The following is a 23,070-nucleotide window of genomic DNA, read 5'->3' as shown; positions in this document are numbered from 1 at the left end:
GGCATATTTCCCCTACAAGATCAAGTAATTCGTAACATTATAGTATACAATAGTAGCAGGAGATCAAATATTTGCAAGTACTGATTACAACGGGAGATGATTATTGAAAATTATAAACCAGAAACTGGCTCCTGGAAACTATTTTTAAAACGATAGCTACATACTCTATCAAACTCTTCATCGCACCATCTTGACTGATCAAATAGGTACCAATAATAAATCTCACCTAGTATTAATGGGTATAAAAGATAACAAGCCAGGTTAATGCAGGAAGCTATCTCAAATACAAGCAATATGCTTTAAAAACATATACAGAAAATTTATGAATACTGCGACCATAAAAGCGACAATGGCGAATGGCGAAAGTTAGGCTGTACAAATCATACTGGCACCCACAGGAGTTGTACTGAAAAACCTGATGAGTAACATTATAGAGCTAGGACTCAGACCGCATATCTCTAGAGAGTTAACGAAAGGGGTGCTACTATCTACAGGTCAGAATGTTCGAAAACGTTTGGGATCCAATATCGTAGCCCGTCTCGGTTGATACCATGAAAAGGGCTCCCCTAGAGAGAGAGATTTTCTAAAATAGTAACTCCCGTATACTAAAAATATTAAGCCGTTTAAGATCTTTAAGGTTATGACTTTATACGTTCATACGTTTATTAATGCTATAAATAAAAAGGATACGAGACCTTTGCATTTTCTGAACCCTATACGAGTCTTGACAATTTAGGTAGAGCTCTCATACACCAGATCACAATCATTAAAATGCGTCAATATCAGAGAATCTTATAACTCGGGTTTGATATTTTGATCGAGGTAATATCTATGGAGTAAATATTTTTTAAAGCACAATATGACTTAAATGAACCATAATGAGTGACGAAATTGATACTTGTCTTGCATCCTTGATTCTTGACTCAAAAGTTTTACTAGGTTATTAATTGTTACACTTAAACCCTTAGTGTTTTCAACAACTTAAAGTGCTTGATTCCCAAAAGATAATAATAGTTAATCGCAATTATTGTCTATTAGGACTTAATTCTCAACAAGGATAACTAACTACACATTTCTTAGGGTTTCAATTTTTTGTTTGTTTAAGATTTTAACAAGTGCATCAAGTTGGAAATTTATGACAGTTACGTATTTAGAAGGTAAAAAGGAATAATAAAGCATTGCATACAAGTGATATTTTCAGTATTTAAGGACATGAGGAAAGCATAATTTATAAACATTTAATATATTGAACCTAATATGCTTTCTGTAAGGGCACCATTACGCTTTGAGAGGAAGCTTGAAAAAATGGTGTCTATTTTAATCGTTTCAGATCTATGATTTGTGTTGATTTAATAAAAATTTTTTCAGTATTTGATAATTTTATATAATGTAACAACAACGAAATCAAACGCCTTAATAAAATCTAATAAAACCAAGACCTTGATATAATTATCGTGTGTACGAAAAATATATCTGCCATTGCGGTCGCACCGCAACTATAGCCACTTCAAAATTCATATTATTTTTGTGGTAGTATTGAAAAGCTGTAATGTAATATAACGATATAATTTTCTCGCACTGGTATATTCAAAAGCCGATTTAGAATCTTGAACATGTATTTTTTGCAAAAACATTTCAAACTTAAATGCCAGTTTAACTTAACTTTTTTTTAAAATAAGCATATCACAGTGCAGTAAGTTTCTCTTCAAAATTTTAACAACATAAAATATCAACCAACTCAACCCAAAATTCAACCCAACTGAATTCATTTATAAAAACTTATTTTAACGGTTTGAATTGGTATATTCAGTCGCCTTAACGGAATACTGCTCTTGCATTATAATTCGTACAGATAGCACCATAGCTGCATCATTTTTGTCAATCAATTTGATGTTCTTCTGATTCGAAAATATAAATGTTTGCCCTTTTTTTCGGAAAATAAAGACATTATACTCAAAGCTATTTTCTTTCTTCTATTAATTCGACTCTTCCCAGCAAACTTTACAATAATAAATTGTTCTTCTGCAAGATCTGACCAGTAGTGGCTGCTTCTTTATTGAAGTCAGATGAATATACATCTTGTTACTTTAATTTGTTCTCAGACACGAGAGACAACATGAGAAAAAGACAAGTGCAAAAAAGAGAAAAAGATTCGTAAAAGCAATAGGGGAGAGTGTTCCACAAGTATTGACCTTGTTTATTGAACCAACCAAAATATTATTATCACTAAAATAAATTAAGGCTAAACATAAGTTTTTATGGTAGAACAAACATCATAAACCAAAAACTAATTTAAAAAAAGTTTGTTTAACAAAGGAAGGACAGTTGTCTGTTAGTGGAACACACATGTTCCACTAACAGACACTGCATGTTCCATAATAAGACAAAAGGTAATAATGTTTTAACGAACTTCTAAAGCTGAAAAATTCACTTCTAACTTCAAATAAGATTGTTGCCGCTTTGTTGTTCCCACATGTGCTGGTTTTGGTAACACCATCTTAATGTTTTCCAAACATACCAATGAGACGTCTTCTATTTCGGGGTAAATGAAGCTGTTATTATACTTAACGGACTTTCTCAAAAATTTAACCTCGCATTCCTTATCCTTTTTACAGAACACTTCAGCTATGTAATACATTTTTTTCTTTTTGTCCATTAATTCTATCAAAATAAAATCGCCAACTTCTGACTCTTTATTAAGCTTATCTAGAAGTGGTGGTGGATCGATTTCTTCTACACAATCAATAACATCATCGGAACTTTCGATTACAAGCATCAAGTTTTCATTTTCTTCGTCTGTTGAGTCTTCATCGATTACTTTTCTTTTCACGACCTTATTCTTCTTAACACTTTTTTTTCTTTCCTGCTCCATTTGTTTAGCTTCTAGGGCGATCTTTTCTGGCGTGTCCGTGGCGATAATACTTTTAGCTTTTTCTCTCTTCTTTCTCTGATTTTTTCGTTCTTCAGCTTTTGGGTATCCTTAAATTATTGTGGACGAATGTTTCTTTGTGATTTTGGGTTAGGTGTTGTGTTTAAACTAACTGATACTGAAACTATGCATTTTGATGTTAATGGTTGATTTGGATCCATAAGTCGTTGAGCTTCTTTATTGTTTTGATCCACATTCCTATCAGTTACGCTGCTAATTGCAAAGTCATCATCTGTATATATGAATTTATTTATGGATAAATCCCAGTTTTTCGAAATCCGGATTTAATATTAGCGGGAGTCATCGATTTTTCAAATGCATAAGCAACACAGCCAGCGATATCAAAAATAGAAACAGGTATCCCAGAGTGCTCTAAAAGCTATGTTTGTAAGGCAGTATTGTAGAATGATTTAAATGAAAAAAATACCGAGACATCTAATGGTTGCAGCTTGTTGGAAGTATGTGGCGGTAAGGTCAAAATGATCACTCCATTTTCCTTGGCTAGATTTATTTCTTCTATCGTTAGTTCACTTTCGTGATTGTCAAAAATTAGGAGAGAAGGGTTTTCTTTTGTGCTGGACGTATGTTTAATGAAGTACCTTACAACGCTTGGAAACAATTCACCAGTCATCATCCAGAATCGGAAACCAATCCCAAAGTACCATGCGGTGCTCCATAAGTCATTCGAGGATTAAACTTTTTTTGTGGAAAAATCATGACTGGTGGTATTGTATTCCCTGATGCTGATATAATACAACAAGTGGTGACCAGTAAACCTCGATCCCTCTCTGAGCAACAATCTTTTTCGGTTTTTGGACGGTTGTGGTGGCAGTTTCATCTAAATTATAAATTCTTGTACCGCTGTAAAAATTTCCATGGTTCTGAAACACTTTTTCCAAATTTTTGAAAAACAGTCCAACATTGTGTTTGTTGAATGATGTCGCTCTGGAGAGGCTACATCCTTCCGGCTGGCGAAGACTTAATTCTGCATGTCTGGACATAAATCCAAGGAACCATTCGTGTCCAGCTTCCTTGTTTGTTTGCCAATTTTCCGAAATTTTACAATTAATAATAGTTGACATTTCATAAGCCAGTTTTCTGAAATTAATGAGCGTTTGTCCATAACACATTTTTGAGCAAGTTAATACGTAATCGGCTAGGGCTTTTTCTTGATTTTCAGAAAAAACTTTTCTACAAGCATAATTTGGAGCCATTTTAATCTCTTTGGTAAGATTCTGTTTTTGCCTTTTTACATATTCATAAACCATTTTAAATTTTAAATTGTATCTTTCAGCTGCTTGTCTTAAAGATATCTTCTCTTCGGTGACTGCTCTAACAGCAGCTCTCATGGATTGTTCATCAAAATGCCCTTTATCGCTTTTTCGCTGACGTCCTCGAGCCATTTTTCCTGAAATATAAATTAAATTTTTACAAAAACAATTACTTTTTCAACAACACTCCAAACAAGCGTTGTGTTCCACAATCAGACAGTGTCTAATTGTGAAACAAACATGCTGTCTGAAGGTGCCAGGTGGAACACAACCTACAATACAAAATTAAATTTAACTGTAACCTTCATACATAACCTACAAAAATAAACTTGCTTATAAAATGTCGACAAAATAGCCCAAAATCTGATGTAAAGGTTGTTTTTGTAATATTAGTTTCAGAAGAAAAATTAGGGCATATAATATCATATCAACGATAGAAAAAAGTTACCTTGAAAAACGATTTTTTATTAGAAAATGCACAAAACCAAGAGAACAGCATTCAAACTTTGTTTACCACATCGGCGTGTATAACCGCACTATCCGAACGAAAAACGTCAAACTTGCGGCGGGAATTTCAAAATTACATGCTTTGTCTGATTGTGGAACATTCTCCCCTATGTATAGAATACTTTGAGTAACTGCAATATCGTAGTCGATATTTCCCAAATAATAATGTATGCATTTCGATGATGGAGAGTAGTTTAGGCAGCTAAGACACTGCAATACTAAGGGATGTTGACGTGCTTATATCAGTGCGTGTATCTACATAATGCCTTTAAAACTTTCTGTTTTCTGGTAATAATTCATCATACTGTGTTAGATCATTACTACTAACTGGATAAATTGTTACTTTTATTTTATTAGATGTTCAAAATTTGACTACTGTTTTAAAATTGGGAATGTCAGTATCTCTGACAACCAGTGAACCTGCAAGTCGTTTTACCGTGCCCAGACTCAATAAGCTGCCAGTATCCTTACTTTTTCTTATGCTTCCTCAAAATTTAACTTTTTGCAGACATAGTTTCACATTTCTTTATTATTGCATTGATATTGTACTGCATATTTTACTGTCACTTTAAAAATGATTATGTTTTAAATTGAGAACTAATTTTTGAACCTCAGTAAGATGGGTTTTAAATCGACATAAATAGCCGCTGGATCATGTTTTAGATTATCGGATATTTTACCACAACCTTAAAATTAATAGATTTAGATTGCTGGCCTCGATATTAAGAAACTACTGTATGAACTGATACATGTGGCTTTGAGCCACCAAATTGACCTGATTGTCGTTCTTGGGTGTATTTTTATTGATAGTTCTGAAAAAAAATCCATATGTCCAGGATTTGCAGACAAAGTTTTTTTAATTATCTTAATATTTTGTACTAATGAAAGATACCTCTCAGATGAAGCATTTATTTGGTTAATACTAACGTCTCCCTTAATTATCCTTAGCGTAACTTTTACCTGTTGATTTTTTATGATGGTTTCTATTTTAATAATCCAGGACTTCGTATTATAATTTCTGATTGGGATCATTTTTGTGAAAGCTATATTCATTTAATTAGTTACTGCAGCATAGTGATTTGCAAACTTAATCAGGTAGATTGTGGTTTATTATAGTTAGCATTCATAGCTTTATCACAATTAGCATAATGATTTCATGAGTTTTCCGATTTATTATTGTATTATAAATACAATATATTTTATAATATAATAATATGTAATAATTTTTTTTTCGTTAAAAAGCTACGAAATATGAAAACAAAAATCTTATATTATTAATTGAGTCCTGCTACATCGATATTTTATGTAAAAATATTACTATACAATAGTAATATTGTACATGTACCCGAGCAGATGAATTAGCCAAAGATTCTCAGCAGTGCCCATAATAATAACATTAATATTAACAACGAAATTGAAAACAATTGAAAATAATATTGTCGAAAACGCAAAAAAATTACGATGAAGTAATTGATTTCATACAATATTATTTCAGATATTAAACTATAGACATAACTAGAATATTCTCTTCTGAGACCTTCACGAAATATTCTTAAAATAAGAATATTATCTTTTAGTGGGTATTCATCTTTCCTTGAGATATTCATTTTTGAGAATATCCATAAGGATTTTTTTTGTCTCAGTGGATGGCAGTTCACCGTCATACAATAATATAACCTTTAGTTAAATATCTAAAATTAAATTGATGAAATAATATATTTAATTTTTCATAAAGATCATTGTAAAGTAGTGACATAGCAATTTATAAAGATCTTATCTTTATTTGGATTACTGTTGCTTATTTAGTTACTACGTTTATTACGTTAATTATATAATTGAATGGATTTTCTGCTTTATTTAGGTACCTTCATTTAATTTACGATATTTCAATTTTTGTCCTTAAATTCACGATCAATTTTCAATAAACAAATAAATTTAATTCATTCATAGATTCATTTCTTTTAAAAATGCTTAATCTGGTCTGTAGATTGTGATAATAGAACATCTTGAATGACACTGAAACATCGGTAAAACACTTTATCTGATTATACAGGGTGTCCATTTAATATCGCGGTGTTTGATTGCGGCTAAACCTTGAAACGGAAAAAATCTTTAATAGGAGGAATGTTAGGGGAGACTGGAGTCAATTAAATCATTTTGTACAAATATTTTTTAACAAAAAACATTAAACATATAGCTGGGAACTTGACATACTTGACCTAGTAGTTAAATTTGACTATAGATAGGCGAAAAAAAATATGCAAATAAAAATAAGTGGTGGAGCATAATGTTTCAAACGACCCCGATCAAGGGTCAATTGAAACACATTATGAGGATAGTTGTAACAAAAGCAATATAGATTAAATAAAAAACACATTTCTTTTTATTTTCTTTTATTATTCAAAAAAGACTCAAAATCATATAGAAACTGTAAAAAATGCTTCATAACAACAACAAAAAAATAACAGAAGCTAATATTCTGCTTATGAGGAGGAACATTAAACAGAAACGTAGGAACATTAAACATACAATAAAACTTAGGAAAAAGTTTAAAAACAAAAAACAACAACTGGTGGTTCTTATAATATCGATGTGTAACACTTAACTTTCAATTTTTGGTCAGTCACTTTGGCAATTATGGCAAACATAATATGTGAGCTCTTGAAGGGTGGAGCGAAAACTGGACCAAAATAACTAATTTTTGAAAACGAATATGCCTGGGTGTGCAAAAGACGCCTTTCGGGGTTCTTATTTACCCAAAAAAATCCGAATGACTTATGACGATTCCATCGGCTGCCTTCAAAATTTTAAAATTAAAAAAATCTTTAAAACTGCAAAAAAAGCCAAACATGCAGCTCAGCTAGTTTTTCATGAAAAACTACCCAGAACTCACCACGTGGAGGTGGCTGCATCTCGAGTTCCACCCTACCCTCCCACCCTTAGGATAATTTTTTTAATTTTTTCTCTAATTTTTTAATAAACCGCCATAGAGGCTTCAGTAACTAACTTAACTGCTCGTTTAACTGCCTGTGAATGACAAGGGAATTTTAATAACCCTATTTCATCAGGAACCAAAGAAATCGTTCGAAATTTCCATTGTTAATGGGGGCTCGCTTATAACAACATTTTGCCAGTCAATTAAGTCGACATAATCTTGACAATAAAAATTCAATTTATTCACGCGAAATATTCTAACATCCTCGGTTTTTGCGGTTGATCTGCATTTTAAAATCCTTCTTAAAGCTAACTCTCGAATATGTTTTCTATCATCTCCTAACATAACTAATAAAATATTTTCTGGGTGCGCAAAAAATCCATTTCTCTCAATTACGGGATCAATACCTTTTTTTATTTCTTCAGGGAGGTAACGAGATTTATTTATAATGCTAAACAAGTGCCTAGCACCATCCTTACAAGACCATTAGCATTTAATTTGAAACCAGCATACGGCATACACTTTTACTATAAAATCTGTTAACATTTTAAGGTTTTGAGAGGGCTCATTGCTAGCAACGTATAACCTTAGGACTCTATTGGCTTGGTAAGCCATCTAGAGTGTGACATTTTCCCTGGCGCTTTTAGAGCCCAATCGTCTTTTAAAACTCCAGTAGAGATTCCTTGACACATCTCATATAAATACTTTGCATCGGTACTTACGGTTTCTAGATCAATTAATGGTAAAATTGTTTCAATTTTCTCAAACTGTATGACTGGTAAATTTTCACACGATTTAAGGGTCTTACCAATCGCTCCCGCAAATCTTTTGCTCTGCTGTTTTGCATCTGGCTGTATCTTTCCTAGGTTGGTCGGATTCTATCTTTAATTATCGAAATTTTGAGGAGGTTTCGGCAGCCGAAGATATTGTTTTTGGACGTATAGTTTTTTTCGGCTCACTTGAGAGTACAATACCTTTTAAACATACAGGGTGGTTAAATTTTAAGAAATAAAAAATTCGCTAAATTAATAAAAAACATAATAATTTCCGAAATTTTAAGGCACTTTCGGCAGCCGAAGAAGTTGTTTTCTGACGTTAAGTTTTTTTTGGCTTACTAACGACTACAATAGGCACCTATTAAGCATACAGGGTAATTGAAATTCCAGAAATTGAAAATTCGCTCCACCCCCTAGTGTGCATGCTTCATGCGACCACATTTTGCAGTTAGTACATCGGATCCACTGTTCACCTGGCTTACTTTTATTAAATACAAAAACATTCACTTTCGTCGTAGGTAGAATTTTCAGATGACTTCTTTCTTGTTCTCACGGGTGCTTTTTTTGGGATTTTCTTTGGACCCTTCTTTTCGGTTTCCAGATTCCGTTTGACCTTTTGTGTTTTGTTATTAGCTTTTCTCTCTATTTCCTCCTTTTCCGGTGTATCGGTGTACACGGTTGACTTCCTTTTTATCTTTCCTCTTGCGTTTATTTTTCTTGGTGAAGCTTTTCCGAAAGGCCTGAAAACTTCTGGCGAAAATGTGTTATTTTGGATGTTTTCGGAAATTTCACAATTTTTTAGGCGTCGAGAAGTTGATGGCGTTGGGTTTTGAAACTCATCTTCTAAGGTTGGTACAGTCAGATTGTTTCCTGGATTTGAACTAGGATGATCATTTGGAGGTTCGGTTGAAAGCAACTTATTGGTAACAGACGTAGATGAGGTAGGATTATCAAATGTATCTTCCAAAGTAGGATCTGTCAGATTCAGATTGTTGTCTGGATCTAAAGCAGGTAAAACTGAAGGTTCGATTGGAGGCAACCTATCTGTGACAAAAGATGGCAGGAAATCTGTCTCCGTAAAAATATCTCTGTTGAAAGGATATATCCCTGTACACTTAAATCTGGCTTGGATATTGCTTTGTGTAAGAGCTAAGGGCAATGATGTTGCGACAATTCCGGGTAAATCATATATAGACATCGGTTTACCAGGGTGACTACGAATCCAACCATCACAAGCAGAGTTTATTGCTTTCTTAAGAGGACCGAAAACTGTTCTATCGAGGGGCTGACATTTATGCGAGCAGTGGGGTGGGAAAGAAAGCATTACTATTCCATGAGTTTTACAATAGTCTAGAGCTTCTATACTAATATGGGATGAGTGGTTATCCAGTGTGAGTAGAACCTTATTAGTTCGTGAAGAATTTGTGTGCTTTTAAATGTGATTTAAGAACAAGACGAACTCTTTTTCTTGCATTCATCCTGATCCGTTTCCAGCCCCAATACACCCTGGTGGACCATCACTAATAAAATGATCCTGAAACCGCAGTCGAGGAAAAATAAACATGGGCGGAATCGAATTGCCTAGTGCGTTTATTGCCCCCGTAACTGTTACGAGTGTACCACGTTCTTGTGAGATAATTGCATCTGAAATGAAATAAACTAATTAATTTACTAGATTAATGTCCTAACTAACAAAAGCTGACAAACAAACTAAACACACTACAGACTCAATTACAATTTATTTCATTTTAGAAATGAACGGCGGGGTCAGTTGAAACGCTACAAACGTCCCCGTTACAACTGACCCCAAACGACTTTTTTAAAAAAATGACACCATATTTACTACAAACAAAATGATTTTCAAATTTAAACCAAAGTAAAATAAAAGTAAGTTAATGTCCTAACTAATAAAAACGAACAAACTAACCAAATACACATACAGACTCATTTACGTATGCATAAGAAATATAGCAAATACTTACTTTGGATACGTGAAAACACAAAATCTCGCACTAGGTACGTATACTTTGTTTAATGGCCCGCGGCGTACTGCCAGAAAATGGTTGTCGATATTTATGGTCTATATTACGCGCGCAACTTGTTTCTATCTTGTAGCGGAAGTAAGTTTTGATTACTGTTTCAATTGACCCGTGTTACAATTGACCCCAGTCTCCCCTAATTATATTAAAAAGTAGCCCCTCACTTTTTAAAATTAGTTTGGTTGATATAGGGTGTCCCAAAAAAGCGTGGTACATAATTTGAATTTTTTTTTTAATAGAACCACCTATATTTTTTTTTCCGAAATGGGAGTCCTATTTGACTCCTTCTTTAACCCTAAAACAGTTTTACCGTAAGATGTGACGTTGCCTAGTTATTCAGAATTTTTTACAAAAATCAATGTTTCACTTAAATATTAATATTTACCACCGACGTTTTTATATTTTTAAAAATCTATGTAGAGTCCCTGGATAAGTTGATTTAATCTTTCGAAATTCAAAAATTCAGTTTTTATTACACGGGGTTATCACAATTGTTACTCAAATAATGATATTTTCAATTCAATTTTGCGCAATTTATTTAAATGGAACACCCCGTATCTAGTACCTCGTTTTGATAGAACATTCTTTTATCTTTAATTTGATTCCAATAAATTTGCCATTATCTCCAACTGTTTTCTCAAAATTTGTTCTTAAAGGAAAAATTACATATTTTTTTCATAGGCATTACAACGTTTAAATTTAATTGAGAATTATTAGAGCGCACTGGAAGCGTAGAGTATAAAAAACAAGCTAAAATAGAAACAGCTTTAAATGAAGTATAAGTTCTCATGAATATTTAAATTTCAAATACATCGCTGATATATTCTTAAAAAGGGCCAGCAACTCGTTCCGTAGATGAAAATAGGGTAGACAAAAATAGATAAGACAAAAACAATTCCAGAGGCGAATTTTCTATTAAACTTTTAACTATTCTGACTTTAGACAGATCTCAGGGACAACAGAGTTAAAACACTTAGAAATCTATATAATTATCAGGAGACACTTTTATGATATAGTGAAGCAAATTCTTCAATTAGTATATCTATATTTTTATCACAAGATGATTGGTCAATGTCCTTGTCACAAAATACACCTAGTTTTTCTCAACTAAAATGATCTTAGGGGTATTCAATAATCAGTATAAGATGAGGTTATAGCAAACCGGCAGGCCAATCTAAAACCTCAATATTTTATACCGGAAAATATGGGTCATGACTTAAAGAAGGCGTTTTCCAAGTCACATACAGAGCCATTATTTCATGGATTTTAATCAGACATAGAAATTGGGTTATAAAGTAATTAAATAATGAAATATTGTATTAAATATATATACTATCTACTTGAATGAATTCTTTAATGAGTTTATTTATTTCTTCATCAGTCAGTCATCATCCTTAAAGATACATGCTAAGGGAGACACTACAAACCTTTAAAGTGTCTCCCTGCATAAGTCCGACATCATAACCTTAAAATGAAACTCAAAGCGTTAACATTCCCTTTTAAATTCCCTACAACTGTCAACCCCATCAACTGACGTCTATAAACACCCCCAACATCAATATTGATTTTTCTTATTAAGTTCGCGCGCATCAGATTTTCCGACACTTCCCATTTCCACCAGACGTAATATAAAGGAGCAACAGAATGCATATCACGAGAATAGTTTTTTGTACAATTTTAAAGTTTTACATAACGAACGCGGCTATTTTGGTATGGAGTAATAAAGAGGTGCGGATATCGCCCCTTTTGCCGTTCGACGATGAGGACTTGGAGGCGCTAGTGAAAAAACTGGACGTTAAAAAAGTGTTTTTGTTCAAAGTGGAATTGAAAAGCCGGAATGCGGTTATTCCGAGAAATCTAAAAGAGGTCTTGGAAGGGTTTCATTCGTCGTTTAATCCTAATGGAAATATTGGAACGGCAAAAGCCGTTGGTAAGTAAATTGATATTTATTTATTTTAGAAATCAGTATTTTAATTTATAAGGGTGTAACCGCCTGTGGATCATCAAAAGGAAATTTATTTTCTTGTCACGTTCTTCTAATATATATTTATCGCGTTTAAAGAATGTTCCATTTATCACATTTTTACAGGAATATTTTCTTCACCACAAATGGTACTTTTAGTGTGGGCGTTTTGTTTTAATGCTACGTCATAGTATTATATTAGAATATTATGGTGAATTGAAATTTGTCTTGTAAAAGCAACACATATGTATTGCCCAGAAATCCAAAAACGTAACGAATAAATCCCCTGAAACAAAATAAGTAAAAGTATAGAATACCACGCTAACAAATAAACTACAAAAAACCAATAAATAAATAAGAAGTTTATTAATAAAAAAAACATTGCACCTGAGAAAATAACAAGCGCATTGTAAAAAATAGAAAAAAGACAATAACAAAAGAAATAAGCAAATTTAATGAATTAATTCCCTATTTTATTATAAGCATTTATATTTACATCAGAAAATAAAATAATAAATAATTTTTCCGACAAAATGAAAAACCTGATAAAGTTTAAATGGGAATGTCAAGTCAAAGTCAAGTCAAAGTATACTTTATTTGCTAAGTTTACAAACTTGTGCTAAAAGCTTCCTAATCCTAAAATTTATAATACTAGTATTTATTTGGTTATACAGGATACAGGACAAAAACAGAATATAAAATCGATTTTGATTGTACATAGAAGCATATTTCATATAATTAAAAAAAACAAAAAAGAAGAAAATAAAAGGCGAGAACCAACATAAAATAAGAATAAAAAATAAAAAATAAAATAAATATGATCAACAGATATATAATTAATTTTAAATATTAAAATGAGTCGTTAAAACACTTTTCAATGCTGTAGTAAGCTTTTGGTAAGATTAATTTCTTTAGTTCTCTCCTAAACTTTTTAAGGTCTGTAACAGTCCTAATGGAAAAAGGAACATAATTAAATATTTTACGACTAATAAATATAAGAGAGTTTCTCGTAAGTGAGGAGGTGGGGATTGGAAGACATAAGTTGCCCACTTGATGAGTATTATGATTGGTGCAGGATGGTGGACTTATGTATGTGTGTTGCAGTTTCCAATATAAAGAGTGAGAAAACTGTTAAAATTCTGTCAGCTACAAAAAGAGGTTTACAAGAGACTCTCAGACCAACACCACACAGATACCTTAATGCTTTTTTCTGAATAGTAAAAATTATGTTAAGGGGTCCCTTGGAGCACAAACCCCAAAATGCCAACCCATAACGGATATGAGAGTCTATTAAGGCGAAATAAACTCAACGAGCAAACAACCCCCCCCAACTCATGCCTGGCAACCCTGACTGCAAAACAACCAGAAGAAAGTTTAGCAGCGAGGCCCAAAACGTGGTTGTCAAACCTTAAACTCTCCTCAATGAAGAGGCCGAGAAATGGACAATACTCCCTACCGTGTAGTGGGCTCTGCTCATCAAACAAAAAATGATAACAAAAATGAAAACTTATGAAGAGGGATAATCATAGCTTCCTTTAAACAGGATGGGAACTCGCCCTGAAGAAATGACTGATTGATTGCGCAAACCAAAGCATTTAAAGCGCTCGCAGACAGAAGTGACAGCAGACGTGAAGAGATACATTGGAACCCGAAGACCTATGATTCTTGAAGCACTGAATTGTTTCAAGGACCTCAATGGCATCTACAGGGTGGAAAAAGAATGATTAATTGATAGCATTCCGATTAAGATACTGCAATGAATCGCCGTCACTGGGAACTGCTTCCAGTAACTTCTCAGTAATATTAGAAAAATAGTCATTGAAATCATCGGGCTCCAAGTCCGATTCAACCAACCGCCGACGAGAAGACTGCCTACATTCGTTAATGATTAACCAACTTTCCTTCTGTCTGTTACCGGACGAATCTAAGCGCTCATTGTAATACAGTTCCTTTCTGACTTTTATCAGATGCCTATACATTTTCCGATAATCCTGAAAATAAGACCTGATGAATTGATTGTCAATAGATTTGTGATCTAAATATTGAGTAAAAAAAGAATATATGTAAAATGAGATGAAAATATGTAATAAAGATGTAATAATGTGATAAAGAAATTTTCCAAAACCAAAAATTTCAATATTTTCAAACTCACAAATGAAAAATTAAAAATAAAGTAATTAATTTAAGGAGTACGCCTTATTTAAAAAAATATATATTTCATTTAACTAACTGATGTATTTAACTCCAAAAAATAAACGATGTAAATGATTCAAAAAAATTGGAACTTAAGAAATTATATAGAAAACTTATAAAGAAAATTTATGAAAAGTTGAATTTTAAAAAACGTATTATATACCTCCAAAATTTATTTTACAATAGTAAGACCCTAACAAATCTAGCACAGAAAAAGTTACAGTTAAACTTGAAAGCTTGTCATTAGTTAGATAATTTAATAATAATTACTATAAAAATTACCAAATAGAATATGTACAGTATTGAATAAAAAATACATGTAAATGAAATATCAAAAAGTTACACATAAATTTGAGTGATTAATGAATGAATTGAGTGAAATGTTACTAATGAAAATATAAGGCAATCCAATTTGGAACTAAATGCTTAGTTTTTTTGATAGTAATCTGAGAAAATAGTGCTAAGGTTAATGTGTTTTAGTTTTTTCAAAAGACCCTAGGAGCCTCTAATAATATTTCATTTGAATATTCTCCTCTGCATTTTAAACCCTCTGCCGGTATTCAGCTTATAAATAATAAATAATACAAACAGAACTGAATGACAAAAATAACGTTAATAATCTTAATACCAAATATATCTGAGTTGATATTACATGATTAAAAAGTGGTATATTCTATTCACTCTCTTATCATGTTTGTTTCACATTTCCAATGCACTTTTTGAAGATTATAAGAAAATTCATGGAAAAGGCTTATTTTAAAGAGCATTCCTATATTTAGAATAAAAAAGCATATATATATCGGAAACATTTAACCTTTAGTATTTTCAGAATTAACAATATCAGAAGATTGTAATGGTATAGACACAACAAAAATTAAAAAAGTGACAGGCCCACTAAATAACTCGACAGATTTCTTATGTGTCCTTGATGTGACGTACCCAAGAAGAAAACGACGCGAAACTGAAAATAAACAGGAGGGTAAGGTTGAGAGTTTAAAGACACATGAATCCAGTAAAGGTATGCAGGTTGGTATCAATGGTATCACACTGATTTAATTGCGTTTTTTTCTCACAACAGTTCCAGTCATATACATTGGAGAAACTAGAGAAAATAACCAGTATGCCATCTTATACTCTTCGAGACCTTTAAAATTAGAAGTTGAGAACTTTACACTTTATCTTGGAAATATTGCCAATAGCATGATAACTGTTGACAAGCGCCTTAATATTCCCGTTCCTTTAGATGAGGATGGTAACAAAGTTACTATGAGATTCGATATTTTATGGAAAAACAGATACTGGTAAGGAGATTTGAATATATTTTACGCCTTAAAATCAGAACTTCCTAGGTACATTCAAACCGTCAAGATTCAACTTATAATTGGTGGCAAAACTGATATTCCCAAATATAATTTGACGACCACTGAGAACATAATGGCACCAGCGCATTTTTCTTATCACTGCAGTGGAAAAACGGTATTTTCAGACAAGGCCAGCGGGACGAATTTGACCATTTTCGACTTACAAGTGCAACTTGATGCGAAAAAGAAGAGATTTGGTGATGCTAATGATTGCGTTCCTTTTACCACCGCTCCTATATGGAGTGGATTATTTGTTACTACGATTTTAGGTGGGTATATTATTATTATTAATTGAGAATATAATTATATAACAATTTTATAAGAAAGCAAAGCTTTCAAAATCTCTATATAACAAACTTAGTACAATTGGCATAAGCTTGCTAAAAATATATACTGGTCGGTCCCAATGGTTGGAACATTTGGTGTGAGACTCAAATCACAAAACAGTTTTACCACTAACCGAAACTCTTTATTTTACCGTTGATTAAATATATGACTTAAATATTCAATCAACGGTTTTTTTCTCGATACGTGCTTCTCCATCTTCGGGAGAAGATTAAAACTTAAGAGTTTAATAAAGAGAGTAAAACGGAGAGTTTTGGTTAATAGTAAATTTTTTTTTTGATTTATATACTGGTTGATAATTTTTTAGTTACCTTATAAATGGAAGCATTTAAATGTAGCTCAAATCCTTTTTGAGGTTTTAGCCATCCAGAGTCATTACGAATTTAGAAATATAATTGAACTTACGTTGACCATAACAAAATCTTAAGTAGCTGTTTTATAGTCTCTGAAGGCTAACTCTATCCTCTACTAAAAGGGCAGGCTGAAACACTACTAGAAAAATAATAAAATGCGATGATCACCGAGTTTTCATTTATTTCGAGTTGATAAAAACCTTCGATAAATAACGTCTAATTGAATTATTGATACATGGCTTTTAAATCTTAATAACTTATTAAAATAAACACCTAAGTTGTTGCAAGTAACCTAATAATTACTTTTGATAATAATAATAACAACGAGGTTAAGAGAATTTGAGAGTTCCTTTGAGAACCTTTCAAATACAAGAGTTGTGTTTTATCAGGATGTCTAAGAATGTGACAATGACGACGTGTATATTACTTTAAGTTCATCGTTAATACGTGATTCAGCTATACGAAAATTTTGACTGTCAAAACAATAATAAATCTGGAGATCATCAGCATATGTCGAATGATAAGCATTAATAAAATTAAGATAACTGGAAAAATCCCAGGTTTAAATATAAAACAAAATAAGGCCAAGAATACGTTGATGAAATGTCATTAAAACACACCTTCTGTTGTCTCTATCAGATAAAAAGTTTTGAAGCACTCTGTCCAAAGCTGAAGTATTTAAGTTTTATGTATAATACTGTCATGACTTATAGTATTAAAGCCTTATTGTAATCAAAAACACATTATTAAACACATGTGCCTTTTTCGATCACGGAGTATCAGAATATTAGTACAAGCCCGATTAGCTCTCAGGTAATATAGCATGCTTAGAAATAATCTTCTCCAATGATTTAAAAAGGAATCGAAGGAATCTACTAGTTCTAATACCAGAAAGTTTCATGGGATTACCTATTTACTTTTGCAATAGGCACAACGTTCGCAATTTTCCACTGTTTTGGAAATTCATGAGTAGAAAGTCATTTATTAATAATAAAAGTTATTTGAGGTAACAAATGTGGTAGGAGCAGATCTATATATTTACGACTCAAACCGTAGCCGATCGATAGTTCTCTAGTTACTCTCGATCGGCTACGCTCAAACCATTAATGCCAACAGCATCTCTTTTAATTCATCATTCCAGGTCATTGATGAAAGGCTGGGGTAATGGTACATTATTTACAAATTACAAAACTTCGGGATCTTATATTTCACTAAAATCACTAACTGGTTTCGAATTAATATTAATATATTTGAAAGTTTTCGAAAAATCTCTACGATCACTTTTGAACTGATAATATAGAAACGCTCTTCTTTCGTTACAAATTGATATGTTACCAAACTCTTGTTCGCGATTAAATAGGTATTTGCAAGGTTTTGTGAGTTGTTCATTTTTATACTCAATCAGTTGACATTGGCATCAGTCACATTATGCAACGTCATTTTTTTGCATAGAAATGTCTTTACACTTACACAAATAATGAAATATGCGATATACACTTCATTTGCGAACTGACTTATGACAACGCAGGAGAAGCTTTGCGTCTTTATGTTGAAAGTTTCCCAATCCCTGTGCGTCCAATGCTTTATGTTTACACGTTTACACCATTGCCCAAGTGAAACCGATAGCTTTAAAAAACTTACGTCTGAAAACAGATATCTGCAAATAGTTACTCCTCAAATTGAAATACAGATGCTCAATGAAATCCAGAAAAAGTGCTCAGACGTTACTTTTGTCCGGCGATTTTTCATCAAGAATTGCTTTGTGTTCTTGGATCGAAGATTGAGAAAGGCAAGATGCACTGTTCTTGAAAAAAATGCTTTTCATCGATGAAGCTAATTACTTCAGGGACCCAACTTCTACAACAATCATATAGGAGATTGATGAGGATGAGGAATTATGAGAAGCCGTGTCAGAAATCCGTAATTAATACTAATTTTCGCTTAATATAACTTGGGTTAGGTTATTATTGAAAACTTTCTGATTGGTCTATTTTTTTTATACCCCGGATAGTTGACTGGATAAGTGTATCACGAATTTACTAAAAACAAGTTACCAGCAATGCTTGAAGAAGTCCCTATTTAGCTGATACAACAAATGCTCTTTTTGCATGTTGATGCTCCAGGCCATTTTAGTTAGGTTGCTTGGAAGTATTTGGATATTACGTATTCAAATCGTTGGATAGCTCTGGGGGTATTAAATCTTAGCCTGCACGATCTTCCGACTTAATTTTTTTCTGTAGGGCCACCCTCAATCTGTATTAAAACTTGGTTTATATAACTCCAATTAATAATTTAGAAGAATTGCGTAATCGCATTATAGCTTCTTCTAATATAGTTCGGCAGGCCAAGAATTATTAAACGTATCCATCAATCAATGAACTTTCTACTAGATTCTTGTATTTTGAAATTAAGGATGCAAAATATCTACAGGGGTATTAAATGTATGGTAATAAAAATTAGTTTTTTTTTAATAAATTTAATAATTTGTGGTTGAAAACATAAGACATTTAGAATTTATCTTTATAGGTACTTATTTGCTTAATTTTCTCAAGGAAATACGATCCTGTTTATAATTTTATCAGAATTTAAACAAAACACTCTGTATATCCAGCGTCTTATATTAAAACTGATTTTTTGGAAGAGTTTATTTTTTCAAAAAGCAGGGTGAAAGAAAATAAAATTATTATAATTATAATGAATTTACCTTGTTTTTTCCAAAATTGCTTAAAATATCTATGAGAAACTAAATGAAATAACGATTTAAAATTCTTAATAGAAGTAATTTGATTGGACTTCTATTTCAGCATTTTTGAGATATAATATACAGAAAAAGGTTTTTCCCAATTTATATTATGCTTTATTTATACTTTTCCTTCTTTATTCACATTGAAATCCGTTTGCTTAATTTGCAAGAATGTACTAGCAATTCCAGAAATGTCATCCCCACAATTAACCATCTTCCAACCAATGAAATTTCTAAAAATTTTTATTGAAAATAAAGCAAATTATTTATTTGTTTAATATTAAAAATAGAATCTTTACATCGCATTTTTAGAAAAAAAAATATTTAAAAATAAAACTACCTGGAAAATATAAAACTGATTTTTTTTCTCATAAAATAAAGAGTTTACGACAAAATATAGCTTAAAATATATGATGATTTCATTATATAATATATAGAAAAACATCATAAAAAAAGCAAAGACCAATATAATTAAAGGATTTAAATCATTAAAAGAATTTTCGTGATTTAAACAAGTTATTAATGAAAAAAAATTGTAATGGAAAGTCTCTCTCAGTTGCAAATCGACAAATATTTATTCTGTTAAATTATTTAACTCAAAATTAAAAATAAACATTTTAATTGGTTTTAAATAATAATTATTATGAGAAGGAATGATTTTAATAATTGTTTAGGTTAAATATATTTAAAAAAAAATTGCAAAATGTAATTTATTTTTTTACAAATTTCACAAAATCGCTAGAATAAGTCAGAAATGTCTTTTCTTTCTTGTTTTATTAAAAGTTTAACAAAATGCCTTTGAAGAAGAAAAGTGGGAAAATGTGTGCAGAAAACTTGAGACAAACAGGAATTTATAACATTTTATTTCATTTTAAACTAAGAACCCTTATGCAATACTTAGATATTTCAAAAAATAGACGCAGCTGCCTCTAAAAATGTATATAAAAAAATTATGGCCTAATTCAGAGTTTAAAACCTTAGAGAATTGTGATGAATAGCTTATAGATCAATAATAATTATAGGGGCAATTCAGCTCATTAAATCATCAATTTGGAATTATTTAAAAACTATTATTAATTGAATAAGTTATCAGTGGGTTATGTAGGTATCAATTAATACAAAACATTGCTATGAGAAGGAATCATCTTAATAATAAGTAACGTCTAATTTTCGAAGTTGTCTTTATTTTAAATTTAGCACGACGTTTCAGTTGGGAAGTATCTCTAACCGTTATCAAATGTAAACTAACAACAACAATTATTCTGCAGACTTATATACTGAAAGTATATGATCTGGTCATGCGTGAAGTAGATTAGATCTTGCAGTGTCTTGACAGTAGAGTTCTCCAGATATTAGGAATATCAAGACTAATCTGGTTGAAGATTTAGTAGTTTTGCGTGATGTAACTTAAAATTTGCCATTGGACCAAGTGTGTTTGTTATATCTGATCTAGAAACCTCTTTTGTTCAAGTTTACGACGTTCTTTCGTTCATTGATAGGGAATTTGGTACATATAGTTCTTGGTGTTCAGAAGGAATTCTGGCTTGGTCTTCGATACTGAACCTGGTATGGTTGTCTTAGAAGTTAATTCTGTCTTGATGCTGCATTTTCTAGCAACTCTTCAAAGTTCTCTTGATGTACGGAATTATTAAAAATCCTGTAGGATCCTCCAGTTGCTGTGGCTCTTTCCTTGTTATGTCTGCTGCTTTCCTAATAGTTATCTTTATTGGTTTGCTTAGATATCCATTCTGCTGTAAGTCTTCGGTGTTGTTTATTATTGCCGTGTTAAGATCAACATTGTTGCTTCACATTATGGCTGCCCTGTTATACAAAGTTTTAATAATTTCCACCTTTGTAGAACTAGGATGATTGGAGTTATAGTGTAGGCATTGTCCTGTGTCTGTTGGCTTGCGATAGACTGATGTCCTTAGAAGTCCATTGCTGTTCTTTACAAGCACATCTAAGAAGGATTGTGCTAAATTTGAATTATAGAAAATGGAAATTCGAAAATATGATTTTACTACTTTTCCAATGTGTTCTAAAAACCTATTACTAATTAAGACAACATGAAAAACACACAGTCTTCCTCTACTTGTTTATTCTAAATATAGTTCTGTATGCTTCATTGAAAGGGCACTTTAGGAATATATAGCGACTCCAGGTGCGACTGTTAATTAATACAAAAAATTAGTACCTCCTTTAGAAAAAAAAACGGTTATAAAAAATTCTTCTTTATTAAAAGAATAGCTTTATATTACTGGTATAAAAATAGTAAAAAACCCTTTTTATTACTAATTTTTAATAAAAATTGTTATGAAGAAAATATCGTAAAATAATTGTATAACCTTTTTCGATTTACTTAATAATTATTTGGGTTTATTAGCTCAAAGGTATAATTTAAAAATATGTTTTGATCTTCGTCCTTACATTAGCAATGAATCGAGAAAATATTTTTTTTTATTGGATGTAAAAAATGTGATTTCTTCTTTTAAATAAAAATTCTAACATAAAGAGAGGTATTTCAATAATTTTATAACTTTTTTTAGTACTTATACAGGTTCATTAACGTGAAGTTCCGTTCATTACCTCCGAATAAAATTTGTTCTTATTCTTTTTTTTATATAAAACATTTTACGAGTAGGAAAGATCTAAATGATTGTTTTGTTCTATAAATCCAAATTAATAAAAACAAATTTATTTTAATGACTTCTTTTGAATATTTCTTTTTAATAAAAAAAAAATTAATTATTATTTATTATGAAAAATTGATAAAATAAAATTGACAAAAACTACCTACCTGTTTGTGTATGGCCTTTAAAGGCCTGATGACGATCTAGCTAGAGCGAAACATGTGTAGCCTGCGATTATATGTTGTCAGACCGTAACTTTCTGTTTTCTTCAATTTTGTGTGTTGGTCTCTTTGAGAATAATGCATGAGATTTTTCTAATTGATGAAATAAGTTCAAGGACTTATTTCATCAATTTAGGCTATTTATTCTATTGAATGCAGAGATCGCAAAATTCTTTTATATACAAATTTTAGGAGAAGAAACAAATTTAATAATTGTAAAACATTTTTATACACAATGTAACTGAAAATGGTGTCAAACTAATAATTATTAGTGACAAGTACTACAGTCCAAAGTCTTATAAAAACACTATATTGATTTTTTTTTAGGTTTAGGTTTGATAGTAGCACTAACAGCGCTAATGGACATAAAAACCATGGATAAATTCGACAATCAAGCAACTAAGAACCTGGGAATAACCGTTATGGATTAAACAGATTCTGATGGAAAATAGAGCTTTACTGTAAATACCTACTTATAATTTTTCAAAGTTATCCGCTCCTACAGTTCTTTAATATAGGAAATAGTTCTAATTCTATTTTTCTATTATATTAAAACTATGTTTCGCAAAATGCCAAAATGCATAACATATCAATGCCAACTACTAATATACGCATATAAAGGAATTAATAAAACACTGTGCATAATATTATATAAGCATTGGGAGCAATACAAGTTATTACAATTTTTTTCAAGAAATTTTAAAGCTTATATAAACTATATCCCTTCGTATTATTTTAACGTCTTTAGAATAATGTGATAATTCTTTGAAAAAATAAAATGTTTCCCCTTTTTATGTGTTTTAA

The 23,070-nt window shown here is 31.5% G+C and overlaps 1 protein-coding gene across 2 annotated transcripts; it reads left to right on the top strand.

Annotated features, from left to right (window-relative positions):
- The first annotated feature begins 11,965 nt into the window (after positions 1-11,965).
- LOC126742498 (uncharacterized) lies at positions 11,966-23,056 on the top strand. 2 transcript variants are annotated; one of them, XM_050449141.1, is made up of 5 exons: positions 11,966-12,387; positions 15,434-15,631; positions 15,692-15,914; positions 15,963-16,243; positions 22,594-23,056. In XM_050449141.1, the coding sequence occupies exons 1-5, from the start codon at positions 12,102-12,104 to the stop codon at positions 22,695-22,697; spliced, it is 1,092 nt and encodes a 363-aa protein (XP_050305098.1). In that variant the 5' UTR covers positions 11,966-12,101; the 3' UTR covers positions 22,698-23,056. The 2 variants fall into 2 exon arrangements, with proteins under 2 accessions (XP_050305098.1, XP_050305099.1); XM_050449142.1 differs by having other exon boundaries at positions 11,968-12,387; positions 15,443-15,631.
- The last annotated feature ends 14 nt before the right edge of the window (positions 23,057-23,070 follow it).

The sequence above is a fragment of the Anthonomus grandis genome, chromosome 11 (genome assembly GCF_022605725.1).
Source record: "Anthonomus grandis grandis chromosome 11, icAntGran1.3, whole genome shotgun sequence".
NCBI lineage: Eukaryota > Metazoa > Arthropoda > Insecta > Coleoptera > Curculionidae > Anthonomus > Anthonomus grandis.
This window is presented reverse-complemented; position numbering and strand designations above follow the sequence as displayed.